Here is an 18,337-nt window from a genome sequence, read left to right as displayed (position 1 = left end):
GGGGACTGACTATCATCCTTCCAAAAGCAAAGCACTTGGAGGCACCTTCCTGCCCGTAGGTTACCATTATGTCCCAGAAATATGCCTTTGGGTTATGTAAGGATTTTATCAAGATTTTCAAAACTTACACCAACTGTAGATGTCACCGCAATAGACTCTGGACTCAGTGTTCTTCTCAACTGAGTATCAAGATCTTCCAGAGGTTGCTGGGACTGAACGAAAAACAATTACTGGTAAGCATAGGTCTAGCATATTCATAGTTGTCATATGCACATGCACACATGTGTATATATAATTTACATGTGTATAAATAATTTATAGAGGTCATAGTTTTATGCTTCAGTTTTACCAAATATAACATTTGTTACTCCTGATTTTTGCACTCAGCAATTAATTACTCCTGGTGGTGGTGGTGAGGAGGGATGGGGGATCATATGGGATGTGAAGATCAAGTAATTTTTACAATCTGATGCTTCAGCCCCTCAATATGCAAAATTTTCAACTTAGACAAACTACTTGAGTTACCCGTCTTAAAAATGTGTCAATCTTTCAAACATTAATGAAACTCAATTACATCAATGCTTTTAGTTTAAAATCTTTTTTTTTTTTTTGGCCTTCAATTATATTATATGCAGTGATAGAAAAGTTGTCTATTTGGTTTCTTTTTAAAAATATATCCTGGGTTGGGGCCGGAGCGACAGTAGGGCGTTTGCCTTGTACATGTCCAACCTGGCTTCAATCCCTGGCATCCAATATGGTCCCCGGAGCCACTAGGAGTAATTCTTGGTGAATTAGGGCCAGGAATAAATTCCCTAAGCATTGCTGGGTATGACCCAAAGGGGGGAGGGAAAATTTTATATATATATATATATATATATATATACACACACACACACATTATATGTATATAATAGATGGATTCTGGATCAGAGATATAGTATAGGGGTTAGGAAGCATGCCTGCACCCTGATTAGATCTTATGTATGGTCCTTGAAGCCTTCCAGTGCCAGGTAATCCCTGGTACCGCAGGACCTAAGCAGCACTCTACCTTAGGGACCTTTGGGTCCTTGCACTGAACTGCCACTGGCTGGAGAGCTCCAGGGCCTTTGGAGTACCCCCTACCCCCTACCAATATTGATGTATTGGTAAATTAATTATATCACATGATGTTATCTATTTTTTTAATCTTTTGTACATTCTTATAAAATATGATTCTTATAAATATAGCATTAAATAGACTGTTAACACTAAGGTACTAATGGATAGTCCCAACAATTTATACATTTTGATTACTTTTTCAGGGCATAGTTGGCAGTATTCAGGAACTATTCCTGGTATTTTGCCATCCATGTGGTGCTCAGAGTGTAGGGGTTTGAACATGCAAAGCATACATATGAGCCCTTTGAATTATCTTCCTGGCCTCAATCTACACTTCTTATGCCCTATAGATGACAGCAAGTAGGAACTGAAGTTATGAGTAGTCTATCTTCTTAATCAGTCCTTATTATACTAGCTACCATACCTTTTACCATCCATTATGGTCCTGATTCCAGTTATCTATTTTGGCTTTTATCAACCACAGCATTCATTTACCTCTATTCTGTGTACTTGCCACTTACCCCCTCACTTTCTGAAATGTCCTTTTTGGGGGGGGGGGCGGGGGGGGACATTTCTGTAAATGTCTGTAAATGATGTCCTATACACTTGAGATTAAAAATGCGGGGATAGTTCAAATCTCTAAAGTAAACAACTTACCATGTTTTCTTTCCATATGATTCAAAACAAATTTCTAACTTAATTTTCACATTAACTATCTTGTCTCATGTTCAAAGTTTTTCACAGTTAAAAAGGAGTTGTAACAAGTACTTTTCTACTGGGAATTCAATTAACTGTGTTGTGAAGGTGGGATACAGTAGGAAAAATAAATAAATATTGCAGGCAATTCTATTACAGTACATCAATTGTACTGAACTAAGTATGAGACAGAAATTTCACATTCATATCATTGGTATCAGTCAGTTCCTTTAGTTAATAACCTATGTTTTAATAATAACAAGTGCCTTACCTACTGTATTATTATAACATAGGTTATTAATTAAAATAATTAAATAACCTAGCCTATGTTAGCTAGGCTGAGAGGTATTGCATAAAGACATATATATTTCATAAGTCATAATCTTATCCTATGCCCACCTATAAGCAAAAGCATTTCATTATGTGGTCATAAAAAGAAATGTCAAGCTTTCAAGAGAAATAAAATGGTTGCACTGAATTCACAGAGTAAGGCCATGCTAGTTACCAGTGTTGTACCCTTTCCTAAAATGCTTTCAGTTAATTTTAATAAAAAAATGTTTTATTTACACAATGACTTACAACCCAATTATATTTCTACAAAAGTATAAAATTCAAGTGTCTTGTTTTCTTTACTCTAAAAATTCACTATTCTACAAGTGTTAAAAACTAAAGAGTTAGTGCCAGAGGGATAGTATAGCAGGCAGGGTGCATGGCTTTGCATGCAGGCAATTCGGGTTCAATATCCAGCACCCTATATGGTCCCCTGAAACCCACCAGGAGCGATCTCTGATTGCAGACCCAGGAGTAAGATCTGAGCACTGCTGGTTGTGTCCGTCAAACAAAACAACAAAACCCCATAGAGTTACAGTAGTATAGCAAGTGTCAACTTCATTACTTTCTTCCTTCATGGGGCATGAAAAAAATATTAATACAAAACATTTTCAAGATGACTTAAAGCAGTATTACAAAAAAAAGAAATAAAGCTTCTTTCTTAAGTAGAATCAGGGACACTTGTTACATTGTTATAAAAGACGGTTATTATTGAGTCAAAACTAAGAGACAGAAGTCAAGATCATGCAATGAAGAATTTAAATCAGTTTTGTGAAAGAAGATAGGGCATGAGCAGAAATCTGCCAAATCCTAAGGCACCTGATTTAGTGAAGGTCCTGGAAAAGGTGGCAGCTGCTCGCTGGGTGGGGCACCAGTTGAAGGTTCAGTACCAACAGGCAGCACCTATGGACAATGAAGGGAAATTCAAGTCCATGAAACACTGAGAGTAAATACTGTATACCTAAGAAGAAATCAACCCATTTGAATGCAGAAGCTTAAGACTAATATCTAATTAAGGTGCCTGGGTTACATTCGAAATCTGTCTTAAAGGGAAATTAAAGGAAGTATTATTATGGGGTTAATACAGCATAAGATAAAGGGTATAATTCAGTAAAAAGTTATTCCTAAAAAATTGAGAACAAGATGATATGGATAAGCTGATAAGCACAGTCCAGATAATCCTGAATCAGTTATATGGTGCATTATTATCTATTAGGCCTTTACTAAAATACACAAGACTTTTCTGAAGAAATATTTTAGAAATAAAACAAGGGGAAAATTTGATGACAAATGACATTGGAAATCTAACACTATCAAGCATTTTTTCAGGGGAGTCCCTACATTTTTATACTTAAACAAGACTAAAATAAATGGAAATGGTGAAAGATGAGTACATTGAGTACAACAGAAAATAGTCTCATTATTTGGAGAAGAGAGGTTGAATGAAGGTAGCAGAATTAGAGGAAACTGACAAAGCAGAACTAGAAAACACAGTCTAGTTACATTATTCCCAGTATTAGTTTTTTTTCCCTATCAATTCAATCATCTCTGTCCACTTTTTGATAACACGCCAAGTGCACACCCATGGAAACTAGGCAAAGCGGAAAAGTTTGCTTCACATTCATGGAAACTGTGAACTGCTATCACTATATAATTTTTCCAGAACAGTATTTAGCTTCCTTTTGGGAACCATATTTCTTCAGTGTGTAACAATTAGGAAGAAATACTGATAGTTTACTTGATTATTATGCAGGTAAACTAATAATATATTAAAAATAATTATATGATTTCAAAATTATACAGTATAATTAGATAAAAATCCGGCTAAATTTCAAAAGAAAAAAAATCCCATAGATCTTTATGCATAATGTACATAGATCATAAAATAACCTTTAATCAATGTAATATAGCTACTATAAGGTAAGCATCTATATAACATTTCTAATTTATAATGCTAATTTGATGGCCGAGAGAAAAGAGTGATCATATTTGTTAAACTATTTAAAAGCAAGAATCTTACTGGAGTCTTAGTTAAAGGTGGCTTTGATGGTGCAGTTCCAGGTTTCACTCCTGCTGCAGTGCTGACTGAGGCTGAAATGTAGCTGACTGGGGTAGAAACTTGTCCAGGTGTGACCGCTGGTATAACTGACAAACCTGGTGTTCCTACTGGCAAACTGGTAGGTGGTAAACAAGTACTTGTAGTGGAAGTCATGAGTTTGCTTGGTGCAACAGCAGTTGTTGGTATGCCTGGTGGGACTGCGGTCTCTACTACCAGTGAAGTCTCCAGGGACACAGAGGCATGTTGAGCTCCAGATGAACTGTGTTCACTAAAGAGAGATCGTAGCTTTTCCTCTAGAGTCTTTATGTCATCAATACCAGGAGCTTTAGGTTGTGTATCAGCATCTATTTCAGGACAGTGAGTATGAGGCTGGTTGGGAAGCAAAGCTGGTTGAGGCTGACTATGAATGAGTGTCTGCTGTACAGCAGGCACATTGGCAATAGGTTGTACCAAGGGTGGGATACTAGGAACCTGGGATAATAAAGGTGTACAAGCAGGTGCTGCTTGGGCAAGAACAGGAGTAGAAGATACTGCTGATGGGACAACCAAAGGGTGCAACCCGCTAGGCTGAGAAACAGAACCAGATACTCCTGTTCCAGCGGAGGAAGAGGAAGATGATGCAGAAAGGGGCAAAGCCAATCCAGTTGCACTGCTATGAGATGTTTTATCTAGTGAGTGTGCACTAACCACCACCGTTTCAGCTAGAGTAGGAGCGGAGGTGCTGCTACTAAGGTGAAAGGATGGCTGTGAAACCACGCCTGGGAACGGAGTAGCGGTAGAAACTGATGTCAGTGTGGCTACCCCAGTAGTGCTGCCTGTTGTCTGCTGAGATAATACAGGCGGAGGCTTAGCACCTGCAGTGGCAGCAATGCCCACCACAGAGGCTGAAGGTGTTGAAACTGGAATAGAGAAATTTCCTATACTGGAAACAATGCTTCCAGATATGGGAGCCTGAACTGACTGAGTTGTCAATACAGACACAACTGTAGGTACTGTGGTGCTTGAAACCACACTGGAAAGTACTGGTGATTCAGATGCAGGTGGTATAGGGGGAACACTTGAAGTTACTACACTTGTGCCAGGGCCAACCCCAGCAATCCCTTTTTCAGTGGGCACTGTGCTCTCAGACTGAATGACTGATGGAGAGACATCACTAAGAGAGATGTTTGTTGCAGGGACTGATACTGAAGGTACAGCTACTGCTGGGACTGGGACTCCAGAAATGTTACTCATGGAAGGAGTTACTACTGGAAAAGTTGGTCCTGTGTGACTAAAATTGGGAGGTGCTGTACTGGGTCCTTCAGCTAGTTGGGCATGTTTAAGTTCAGAAAAGGCCTGCTGTAAACTCAGGGATGAAGCAGAGTGAGACAAGTTCATTCCACCCTGAGACGTAGCAGAGGCAGCAACTGCAAAGGCAAACAAAAAAATTCAGAATCAGATCATTTAAAAAGGGAAATTCAAGCGACTCCTTTAACCTTCCATTTTTGGATTACCAACAAGACTTAAAAACTTGCCCAAGAAAATGACTGCCTCTAAATTAGCATAACGAAACAGTAGTTTGATCCAAATCTGTCAGTTTGTGTGAATAACTGGTTCTGAATAACTAAAGAATAAAACTATGAAGTAACTTCAAAGCATATACTGTAGTAATAAAAAGAGAAACAAACATACTACTCTATTTGATTTTTAGTCTTACTTTTTTTCTTCAGATGCTCAACGCCGAAAGGAGCGATAGCACAGTGGGTAGGGAGTTTGCCTGCATGGGGCTGACCCGGGTTCGATTCCACCGTTCCTCTCGGAGAGCCCGGCAAGCTACCGAGAGTATCTCCCCTGCATGGCAGAGCCTGGCCAGCTACACGTGGCGTATTTGATATGCCAAAAACAGTAACAACAAGTCTCAAAATGGAGACGTTACTGGTGCCCGCCCGAGAAAATTGACAAGCAAATGATAATGACAGTGATACAGTGATGCTCAAGGCCACTTTCCACATGTTCGAACGAGCCTCACGCATGAAGGAACCGGCAGAGGAACCCAGGTGTGCAGGACCGGGGCCGGGATGTCCAAGACTGTTCGGATCGACCCGGGCCTCTTCCACCCAAATTCCCCATTTTCCAGTGGCTAGTCAGTCACACCCAGAAACTGCCCCCGATGTTGTGTATCCCATCAACGGCCAACATCCAGAGACTATAAAAACAAGATCCCGGAAGCGTTTGGGACATGTGATAGCTTAGTTCTCCCTCTTGGAGAACCTGGTAAGCTATGGAGAGTTTACTGCCCACACGGGAGAGACCGACAAGGTCCTCGTGGCATATTCACATGCCAAATACAGTAACAATGATGGGGCTCATTCCCCTGACCCTGAAGAGCCTCTAATGCGGCACTGTTGGGAAGGACGAGTAAAGAAAGGCTGCTAAAATCTCAGGGCTAGGACAAATGGAGACATTACTGGGCCTGCTCGAGCAAATCATTGATCATCAGGATGACAGTATATACATGCCTCTTGGAGAGCCCGGCAAGTTACCAACAGTATCCCGCCTGCATGGGCAGAGTCCTGGCATATTCGATATGCCAAAAACAGTAACAATAGGTGTCATCCCCCTGACCCTGAAAGAGCCTCCAATTGTTGGGAAAGACAACTAAGGAGAGGCTGCTAAAATCTCAGGGCTGAGAGGAATAGAGACGTTACTGTTGCCCGCTCGAGTAAATCGAAGAACAATGTGATGACAGTGATACATTGATACATTTTTTTCTTAACCCCATGTTCTCCATCTATTTTCCTGCCCTATCTTAGTTAAATATAATCCAGTTTTCCACTCTTCTTGAGCTATGTCATTATTTGTACTACTGCCTGATGACAAGTTTCCAATTCACAGAGCTGCAGCAGGAGTTACATAAGTAGATGGCAAAAACAAATCCTTACCCATATCTGATCCTTCACTGCTAAAAACCTTTGATTCTCGTAATCGACTTTCAGGCACAGGACTCACTATAAATCGTCTTCCAGCAGAATGAACAACTTGAGTTAAAGAGCTGGCAGGAATGCCTTGTTAAACAGAAAAGAAAACCCCCACTTAATTGCACTAATACAGACACAGAAACACACACAACCTGCCAACACGTAGCTTCAAGACTTCATTATTAGCACACAACTTCTTAGGTCAAAGATGAATGCAAGCATGGAAAGAAAAGAAGTTCACCTATTTGCTGTGGTGGGGAAGATGCAGGTATTGGTTGTTTGAACTCTCCTTCCAATTTCTACAACAAACAAAAGGGATTAAATTCACTCTCAAAAGCAATCTCAATATAAAATCAGGCAAACTGCCACATACAAAGATAATATAAATAATTATCATAAGATATTCTGCATGGTAAACTTAGCACTATAAAATTTAAATAAAACCTCAATGTGAAAAAGCTAAACTTACTTGAGAACCTGAAAAGGGATAGTCGTCCTTTCCCTGTAGACTTTCCAACCCCTGGTCACCCTCTGTTTCCACACTGACATCCTCACTGAGCATTTCATCCGCTTTTTCAATAATTTCTCGCACTTGGTCCACAAATGACTCTCTCTCTATTGCTAGGATAAAGTCATTGTTCACCTATAAAAAATATTATATTAGAACAGTGTTTCTCAAGTTTTAAGACATTCAATTACTATCTTTATGACTTCTGCCCTATCTCTATACTGTAGCACTGTAGTCCCTTTGTTCAACCAGTTGTTTGAGCGGGCACCAGTAACGTCTCCATTGTGAGACATGTTGTTACTGTTTTTGGCATACTGAATACTCCATGGGCAGCTTGCCAGGCTCTGCCGTGCAGGCAGGATACTCTCAGCAGCTTGCTGGGCTTCTGAGAGGAACAGAGGAATTGAACCCAGGTTGGCCACGTGCAAGGAAAATGCCTTACCCGCTGTGCTATCACTCCAGTCCATCTCTATACTACCTCCATTATTTATATTAACATGTAAGACATTAAAGCTTCAATGCCTAATTAAGACTGTCCCTGATGAAAACATCTCTAAATCTTATATTAGATGTGAGTCACATTAAAAAGAAAATATTTGCTTAGAGCAGCGAGTGTTCAGATCACGTACTAAGGCAACATCTGAACTCAAGAATAACGTACCATAATTGTTGCTATCTCCTCTGGGTTGTCACCATCTAAATCAAATTTGAATGTAACCATTTTTCGATTATGAGTCTCTAACTGACATTCTACTACACGGTCTCCTTTATTTGAAACCTAAAAAGAAAAAATAAGATTATTAAGATCTTGGCAGCAATAGTGAACTTTTACTGAATTTGTGACTATATTGAAGGTTATCACTTGAACTTGAGTCTAATATCACTATTACCACTAATATCACTATTTCTTAGTGAACTGTGACTTTGTCTCTTAGTAACAAGAAAAGCTAAAGAGAATGTATAGCTGGGGCCAGAAATGTAGCGTGGTGGTATAGCAAATGCTTCTCAGATCCGAGGTGTAGGATTTGATCCCCAATAGTACCAGTGCCATCCCTACAAAAAATGGCTTTTGAGTCACTTACTGATCTTCCACTGAAAAATGTAGAAGGAATGTAAAAATAATGCCTTATCACAGATATATGGGTGATTGGTTTTTGTTTTCTGGGCCATACCTGGCAATGCTCAGGGTTACTCCTGGCTCTGCGCCCAAGAGAATTACTCCTGGTGGTGCTCGGGGCGGGGGGGTCATATGGGTCGCTGGGATTAAACAAATCAGCCATGTGAAAGCAAATACCCTACCCCTGTACTATTTCTGGCCCTTTAAATTTTTTTTGTTTTGTTCCATCTGTGTGATTGGAACATTAACATTTTCATCAATATACTTAAGGAATATTTAAACATCAATTAATTATATAAAACCCACAAATTAACAATACTTACATTCAAAATTCTTAATTTTGGGCGTGAAGTTTTTTCATGTCGAGAGCGACTTCTTACAGATTTTCGATAATGCCGTTTAGTAGTTCTACCCTCATGTCGTCCACTGGATGATGGGACATTCTCATTGCCATCACTCATACCTGAAGCAACATCTGAATGTGCACTTTAAAAAGAAAAGTTCAGTTTATGTGATGAGATTTAAATATTTGACATTTTGGTATTTCTTTTTGTGATTTTGGGGTGATACCTGATGGTGTGGTACCCAAATTTACAACTGTCTCTGTGCTCAGGGGTCAATCCTGATAGTGCCAGAGTGAACCATGTGTAATGTTGGGAAACAAACCACGGTTGGATGCAGGACAGCATGCATCCTAATCACTACAGGAACTCCCGGGCCACGGCATTTTGGAGTTTCATGCCACCCTGCCTACTAGTCAAGGAAAGGAATTTTACTTTTACATACCTATCTATAGACGAGGCCAGTGTGGTAGGCTGAGTGGGTTGTGGCTGTGCTACTGGAACTGGCTCTGAAGAAACAACCTGAGAGACTCCCTGAGCGCTCTGTGAATACAAAGGAAAAATCTCAATCTTAGCAACAGAACATTTTCATTTTATATTCACCATCCCCAATATGCTACTCTCTTTTCTTCACCCCTCCCACGTCCTAGAAGCACTAAATTTACTATAATTATCAATAATTAGCATCTAGATATAGTGGCCCTAAAATTTCAAAAGACATTTCTAAAGCTAGTCTCTGGTATAGACTGCATGGTGTGGTATCAGCCAACATAGCTGCTAGGTAGTGAGAAACTACAACTTGCCATGCAGCCAGCATCTTACCAGAAATGTGCAAGAGGGCAGGCAGAGCAAAGTGCAATGACTCAGATGTTTCTCCTAGTAGGGCAAAAATGGTTACACCAGGAGCACAGCAAGATAAGATACTCTTATGACTGCCAATGGCAAGAATTTGTGAAAGGACAAGAATAATGGCTAAAGAACTAGCTAGAGAAGTGAAGTGCTAATCAGATTATTCTGTTCCAAGACACACTCACTTCCCAACAGAACAGCCAGTGGCAACAAGGCCCCCACATTGGCATTTCATTCTGCTGTAAGAAAAAGTCATTCAGAAGTTAGTTTTGAAATAGTCTACAAATGAGCCTGAAACCAGGGGAATTTGTTTTTGCCCCCCATGTCATTTTAATCCCATTATAACTATTTTTTATACATAAACATGCAATAATTCCAGTTACCTCCAGAGCTGCTTGCTGGGAGGATGTTGTGGGGGCTTGTTGTGCTAAACTCACTGCTGGTTGGGATACTTGAACCTGTCCTCCTATACTGCCCACTGGAATCAAAAGGTTTGACTCCACAAATGGCTGCACCACTGTAGGAAAGTAACCTGGTGCAGCCAAAGCTTCTGTAGGCATGGGAGGGGACAGAACTGTAGAAGGGTTGCAAACAGAAGCCACGCTGGAAGAGGGAGCAATATTTGAATCTCCTGGGTATTGTGATGGCAGTCGAGGTGGGAAGCCCTGTGACAGAAACGAGGAAGGCGAGTTAGTGCAGGTTGGGTCATCAAATTAGCAAAACAGTTAGACATGAAAAGAAAAAGAAAGCATACAGCAAAGAAGAACAGTAATCTATTGCTTTTGAATACTCTAAAAGTAATTTCAAAATGACTCTTGGAATGGTAAACAGGTTCCAGTTTAGGAGATAGAGCTCTAAAATTTAAATTATTGCTTTCCTATCTTCTCACTAAGATTATTTAAATAGGATTAAATAAATTTTACATAGTTCTAGAAAAACACTTTCTAACTATTCTTTTTTTTTTTTTTTTTTTTTTTTTTTTGCTTTTTGGGTCACACCCAGCGATGCTCAGGGGTTACTCCTGGCTTTGCACTCAGGAATTACTCCTGGCGGTGCTTGGGGGACCATATGGGATGCCGGGGATCGAACCCGGGTAGGCAAATGCCCTACCCGCTGTGCTATCGCTCCGGCCCCTTTCTAACTATTCTTAAACAAGAGTCTAGACCTTTCAAGGTTTTGATCATTCAAACCGTAGCGTAAAAAGCTAACTTTTCACACTACAGTTTGAATGACCGAATGCAACTTTATAAATCTAAACCCTAACGTTTTTATTGATGACAACCATGTTTGCTACTCTATTCTACCTACAAGTAGTCTTATATCCTTTAATATTATAGTACTTAGCATTCAATCTGCTTTTACTGTATACTGAGGACTATTTTCTCACAGAGATATTTTGAGAAAAATGAAAATGAATCATCAGATTCCTATTTCAGAACTTTACTGTTTTAACTTCTCCAGTTGAGATCAGCATCTTTTTGTTACTTGCTGCTAGTTACCCTGATAATTCTGACAGGTTTTAAACCCTCACAGTCTATTAGAATTATGCTCTGGTGCCCTCCTTTTTTGCCAGCCAACACAATACCTGGTAAAGTACATCTCCAGAGGGAAGTGGAACCTCAGCAGCTTGTCCAAGGTTAGCTGGTATTCCCATGGACTGAACTGCTGGTTGCAGGAGCTGTGGGTGTACCTGACTTGGTAGTTGGGTCACAGGCTGCAGAAGGGTAGGATGCTGACTATGAACCATAGTTGTTCCCCCTGGGATTGCAGCTACTGTAGCAGATGAAGCCAAGGTGAGCAGAGGCTGATTAATGCCAGCTGCAATTGTGATGGGCAAGGATGAGAAACCTGTCTGAGCTGCAGACACATGAGGAGTTGATATGGGAATTTGAGAGACAGGATACTGAGGGAGTATGGGTGTAGGGACTGGCTGTCCCATAGGGAGGAAATGAGCACCAGAGTGGACTGGAACAACAGAGGGTTGTGTTGCAACTGGGATCTGAGGTTCGCCTTGGATAGTTGGTACTGGCTGGGAAACTGGAAGCTGGGAAGGTAAAGAAAAAACAAAACAGACTTTAAAAAAATAGAAAAGCAATAAAAGCAAGGCTGCCAAAAGCAAGATTTGTTAGCCCAAAAGAAGGAAAAACAACAATAACAACTTGCATACATTAGTGTAAGTTAAGGTGCCATATACATAAAGGGAAAGAAGAGCAGAAAACAAACATGTTTTATAGTACACAATTTCGCAAATTCATCTCTGTTTATCAAAGAAAGAAGACCCTTCATGGAAAAAGGCTTTGTTTGCTTTAAATAGCCTTATTGAGATATATTTTACAGACCATTATCTGACGGCATACTTGCTGTTACTAAATCTATGACTGCCACTAGTAGTTACTAAAATTTATATGAATTTCTTCACAACAGATCTAGATTTTATTTCTTTCATTTCTCTAATTCTCAGGTTTAATGCAGGTCTATAAAAATAGGTATAATTATTATACCTTACTGAGTCTAAGATTCTTCCACCTGATTATCTTAACATTTGTGAAACTGAGTTACAGCTTACAACTCATTTGTGTCAGTACTCAGTATAACAGTGGAGTTTATCGGCCACATCTGGAGTTGCTCAGGGTGTACATTTGGCTGTGCCAGGGCTCAAACCTCAGCTGCATGCAACACAAAAATCCAATCCACTGTACTATCTCTCTGCCCCCTGTCCCCATTAAAGTGGTTTAGACTAACAAACTGAAAAGTTTAATATTACTGAATTGCTGCTGCTATATGCACCTACTTACATAGCTAAGGCATACTTTCATTTTTATTTTTTGTTGTGAAATTAATCAATTTCAGTATTTTACCAGTAGATGAAAGGACAAAAAAAACCCAAAAGTTATATGGACATCCTTTTTAGCATCCTATTAGACATTGAGAGTTTACCTGTTTTCCCACTGATACTTGAGTCATAACCTGTGGAGTTTGAGGCTGACTCACTGGCTGTGCAGTAGTGGCCTCACTGGAAGCTGACGTCTGTGGAAGTGAATACTGCACGGTCTGTTGCTGAGGGGCTGTCTGTTGTATTCCCTGCTGCTGAAAATAAAATAAAATTATTCAGTTTTATTTCATGTCATTTTAACAGATATTTCTAAGGAATTCAGGTTTCCAAAATCTTCAGCATCTAGTAATTGATGGCAATTTTAATAATCAACATGTGAACAAACCCTAATCCATCAATTCCCCTATATGGTCCTTTTCTCTCTGGAGTTACTTTATTTCATTTTTTTTTTTTTTGGCCACACCCAGAAATGCTCAGGGAACTATAATGGTGCCAGGGATAAAACTCAGGTTGGCTGCTGAACTATCTCTCTAGTCCCTGGAGTTATTTTATTTTTTAATTTTTTAAAATTTTATTGAATCACTGTGAGATAGTTACAAGCAATCTCACAATGATCAAACACCCATTGCTCCACCAGTGCACATTCCCCACCACCAATATCCCGGGTATACCCCCCCCTTTCCACCTTCCCCTGCCTCCATGGCAGACAATATTCCCCATACTCTCTTTCTACTTTTGGGCATTATGGCTTGCAACACAGACACTGAGAGGTCATCATGTTTGGTCCATTATCTACTTTCGGCACACATCACCTGGAGTTATTTTTATCCTTGACAGTAACATCAAGAACAATTAACAAATATGTCAAGTCTCTATTGGTTCTTTGAATAATGCATCAAAATACATCCTTTCTCCTTTTTCACCTGTTCTTAGTATGAACTCTCACTTTATCTCCTATAGAAAAATGAATCCAAACGCCTGTAGTTGCTTTCCTTTAACACATTAATGTTGGCTCCAACTACTGGTCAATCACCATACTTGAATGGCTTGAATGTGGCTTAACTAATGCAAATTGCAGGAGAGGTGTCAATATGTTAAACGATTTTATCAGCCATATAACTAATATGCTGAAAAATAGCTCTCAATGCAGTAATAAAATAGAAAAGCAATTAGAGACTGTAGCTTTACTATTTATCCATTTTACTGCAAAAGTAAGATTTCCCCTTTTAAAGGAAGATGTTACCATTAAATGCAATGAAGGGTAAAAAAGGGAATTATCACTTAAAAGGTGCTCTAGTGACAATATACCATAGTAAACTTAGTATTATGACACATTAATTGTACCAAACATTAAATTTTGTAGTGAATTAAGCAGAACAAACCTAGGCCCTTATGAAATTAATGGCTCTGTTTTGCCCAACAAAAATCTAAACTTTTTCAAGATTCTAGTAACTATAGCTAATTTAAATTTTCTTCTTTTCTTTTTTTTTTTTTTGGTGGTGGGGGCTGGGGACTAGGGTAGTTTCCCAAGCGGTGCTCAGGATGCGTAGGGATACCTTCTGATGACTCTTGGCTAAAAGGTTTGACAACTCTACTAGAGAACTAAGATTGACCAGGCGCCATAGTGGCAGGAATTATCTGGGCCACACTTGGCAGTGCCTGGAGGCCTCCAGGGTCACTCCGAGTGCCAGGTCTAAAGCAGGGTTAGTTTAATATAAAGCATGAGCCTCGTCCCTCATACTATCTCTCCAGTTCCCAATTTTTTTAAATATACAAATATTTTTTGCTAAAAACTTTAACCAACAGATTACAAAGTTAAATAAAAATATCACTAACTCCCTTTCTCCAGAGGTAACCACCAGTAGACATTTTGTATAGCACCATTATGGGTTTTTTTAAAAAAATTTCTATTTATTTCTGATAATGGAGAAATCTTAAAATACTGGTGCAGGAACTGGCATAGTACTTTGTAACTATAAAATAGTGACTTTAATACTAACTATGATAACTCAATTAAAAAAAAGATAGCTCATGTCCCGGCTTTTGATAATTACTAAGTTTTCAAGGAGAAGGCTATTTTAAGGAATCTCATTAAGATATACAAGGCTATTAGCAATCAATCTTGATAAAAACATGAAAAAAAGGACTCCTCATTCAATATGTATCAAAAATGTCTCATGGGAAATAAAATTTTAGCAGTAGTGCACTTTTTTTAAAGTGAGTTTGGGACTTTATGGCATGTAAAATAAAACTGCCTCTAAAAATAAAGCATCCTTATACAACATAGAAAATTTACAATTAAAAAAAAAATATATATATATATAGAACTCCAGTAGCTAAGTCTTCTTGCTATCTGTAAATTCAAACATCAGGGGATGGGAGATGACTCAGAGGCTAACCTGCCTGCCATATAAACAAGAGGTTGTAAGTCTGATCCCTGGTGATACCATAATTTTGCTGAGCACAACCTTGGCTGCTCTGCTGTCCAAGATCCCTGGAGTCACAAGCAATTTCTGGCCATACCACAGATAGGTGTGTAAGTGCTATGATTAAAGGGAGTGATCCCTAGAGAGCACTACTAGACGGTGCATGAATACCGCAACTGAAAGAGTGTGCCCTCCTGCAAGCAGCACAACATAAGCATGCGTAAGGCCCCATAGTGATTGCAACAACAATGAGAGAATGGAAAGGGGAATTACAGCAAAACAAAAATCACTGAAACACATTAATTTTTGTTTGCATTGCAGAGTCATTTAACTCTATTTCCCCCAGAAAAGCCTATAACTTAATTCCTTAGACATTTATGAAATTATCCTTGCCAATCCCATTTCTTTTTGTTCCACTAACTTCTTCATTTGGTAGTAAATATACATATACAATGCCCAAATATAAGATATGTAACTTGGAAAATAAAAACAGCACAGGCAAACATATGTTCAGATTTTTTAAATTTATCTACATCCAAGATAAGCATTATCAGGAGACACAGGATAGTGCTTCCAACCTAAGTCAGCTTTATATTACTTTTAATATGTATTCTAACTAGGGGTTATTAACAGAATGCTGAATTTGTTATGTGGCAAAAATGTGACTACTTGAACTTACCTATAATGATATATGGATTCAGATACCTGACTAGAAATGAAGGGAACAAGCAAGAAAAAGAATATACTAATTCAAAGCTTTCATAAGATACCGGTCATAAAATTAAAAAAAAAAAAAACCAAAAACTAATTTTGCATAAGAAACACTAATAAAACAATTATCAAATGACTATATGATCCACAAACTAGATGGGAAGTAAATCATTTGTAACAAAAACAAAAAGTTTTGTGTGAGACCCTGTGTTCAGTTTTTTGCGTTACATGCCACCCCACCTACCACACACACACACACACACACACACACACACACACACACACACACACACACACACACACACAAAAGCTGGGGAGTGGACCCAAAAATAGTGACTCAAAAATGTTTTATTTAAAAAACTGATGTGTGGGACCAGAGCAATGGTACAGCAGGTAGGGCACTTGCTGCATGTGACTGATCCTGGCTGGAGTCCCAGCATCCCGTATGATCCCCCAAATACTGCCAGGAGTAATTCCTGAGTGCAAAGCCCAATTAGAAATTACAAAAAAAAAGTCCTGAAGCAGTTGTTCACAGACTTCATTCAGTGTTTCTTAGCATAAACTGGAGACTCCATCTCATGTATTAATTAAAAAGACCAGAAGTAATAAAAAAATTTGAAACAAGCCTAATATTACTGGTAAAACATTTATAAAAATGCAAGTTTTAAACAAAGTAGAAATAAAACTGATGTTCTTTGCTAATTTAGCTTAATAGTTAAATTATGTGCACAATCATCTACAAAGGCAGATAATTTATGTATTGTTAACTAACAATAATTTTCCTGAATTTCAATGTATCTCTAATCTAGTACACTGCTAATAGCAGGCTGGAGAGATAGTATAGGGATTAAGGTACTTGCCTTGCATGTGGATGACATTGGTTCAGTCCCCAAAATTGCATTTGGTCATGAGTACTAGGAGTGATTCCTAAGCACAGAGCTAGGAAAAAGTCCTAAGTACTTCTGGGTCTGGCCACAGTCCTCCTCTAACCCCAACATATATGTCAAATGAGAATTCAAAAAAATGTTTAATGAACACAAGAAATGCTATGTTTTTTTCGTTTCTCTTTCAAAAATCTAGCAAGTCGGCAGAGATGTTTTTCAACTAGGCTGAGTCATAAGATGCACCCAAAGTCACCACCAGTTAAAAAATTTAACTCCTCCTTTATCACCCCATTCAAAATTTAATTCCTGGAGTACACGGCTACATTTGTGGTAATGCAATATCTCAAACTCTACATCACTGATAAACAAGGAGTAGCATACCACATTGGATGGGATGTAAAATAGAAAGCAACCAGTCTCAAAAAAACATAAACATACAAAGCTCAATCTGTAACAACATGTTGGTAATCTCTTTTACAATGGGTTAAGGGCCCCATGGTGGGATACAAATACCCTCACACTTTCTTCTAAGGAAACATATTTTGATAATTTTAGATAATTATTTATAACAAGAAATATAAATTATTCAGGGCGTGCTATAGGGGCAGGCTTGAGGGGGTAGGAAAATTGGAAGTGATGATGGTGGGAAAGTGCAATGGTGGTAGACTGATGTTGGAACCTAACAAATCATTATAAACAACTTTATTTAAAAAAAATCTAGCAAGTCATTAAAACCAGTAATCTATGAAAGAAAAAAAATAGTTTCTTTGGCACCACTAAAATATAGTAATAATTTGTTCTCACCTGCTGAGAATGTTGTATGGATTGGGAAGATGGAACCCCTGTTAAACTACTTGAAGATGGCTGACCTTGACTCTGCCCCTGTGCCTGAAGAAAAGAAATGAAAACAAATTAGAAAAGTTCTATGATAGAGTGAGCGATTAGGTTTCTGCAATAAATGTTTACTGTCCTGAGAGTTTGCTTAAGAGCAAAATGAAACATTAGCTTGATTTAAGTAGGTATGGTAGAGACCACTGGGAAATCTTTCCAGTCGGAGAAAGATAGTATCATGGAACACAATCTAATCCCATATAAACATCAATGATAATTAAAATATAATGAACTGTGTATGTCCTCAGGATATAATGTTAGTGAGTCAAAATAGTAAGATTCCTCATAAAATTATTTTAGTGAAAATATACTATATGGAAAACAGTGCTATGAACAAACTTTATCTGAACAGTTAAAGAAATGTAGGTATGCAGTGATGCCAACTTGGTTTCTTTTGCTACTTTCAGAAGGATCATGGCAATTATCAAATGTGTACAAAAACCTGTTAGAATCAACTGCCAAATATCTAAAGCACTAGGCATTAATCAGGGGATTTTATAGCCTTGAATTCCATCCCACACTGATGTGGGGGATGTGGTTGCTACTGACATCTAGTGAGTAGAGGCCCAGGATGCTGCTAAACATCCTACAATGCACAGAACAGCCATCTACAACAAATTTTCCAACCCAAAATGTC

The 18,337-nt window shown here is 38.7% G+C and overlaps 1 protein-coding gene across 23 annotated transcripts in view; it reads right to left on the bottom strand.

Moving 5' to 3' along the window:
* WNK1 (WNK lysine deficient protein kinase 1) overlaps positions 1 to 18,337 on the bottom strand; it is a 139,280-nt gene that overhangs the window by 22,063 nt on the left and 98,880 nt on the right. For 15 of the 23 annotated variants that reach the window (XM_055143859.1, XM_055143862.1, XM_055143864.1 and 12 more), the window contains 13 exons: positions 17,614 to 17,697; positions 12,893 to 13,042; positions 11,541 to 11,999; positions 10,339 to 10,620; positions 9,552 to 9,649; positions 9,089 to 9,251; positions 8,310 to 8,426; positions 7,610 to 7,783; positions 7,382 to 7,439; positions 7,105 to 7,227; positions 4,145 to 5,589; positions 2,944 to 3,027; positions 129 to 212 (listed from right to left, as the gene is read on the bottom strand). In XM_055143859.1, coding sequence (XP_054999834.1) covers positions 129 to 212; positions 2,944 to 3,027; positions 4,145 to 5,589; positions 7,105 to 7,227; positions 7,382 to 7,439; positions 7,610 to 7,783; positions 8,310 to 8,426; positions 9,089 to 9,251; positions 9,552 to 9,649; positions 10,339 to 10,620; positions 11,541 to 11,999; positions 12,893 to 13,042; positions 17,614 to 17,697 — 3,321 coding nt within the window. The remainder of the gene's footprint in view (positions 1 to 128; positions 213 to 2,943; positions 3,028 to 4,144; positions 5,590 to 7,104; positions 7,228 to 7,381; positions 7,440 to 7,609; positions 7,784 to 8,309; positions 8,427 to 9,088; positions 9,252 to 9,551; positions 9,650 to 10,338; positions 10,621 to 11,540; positions 12,000 to 12,892; positions 13,043 to 17,613; positions 17,698 to 18,337) is intronic. The other 8 variants (XM_055143872.1, XM_055143874.1, XM_055143878.1 and 5 more) reach the window with 3 other exon arrangements.

This window comes from Sorex araneus, chromosome 6 (genome assembly GCF_027595985.1).
Source record: "Sorex araneus isolate mSorAra2 chromosome 6, mSorAra2.pri, whole genome shotgun sequence".
Lineage (NCBI taxonomy): Eukaryota > Metazoa > Chordata > Mammalia > Eulipotyphla > Soricidae > Sorex > Sorex araneus.
Note: the sequence above shows the minus strand (reverse complement) of the source record. Positions and strands in the feature narration are given on the sequence as shown.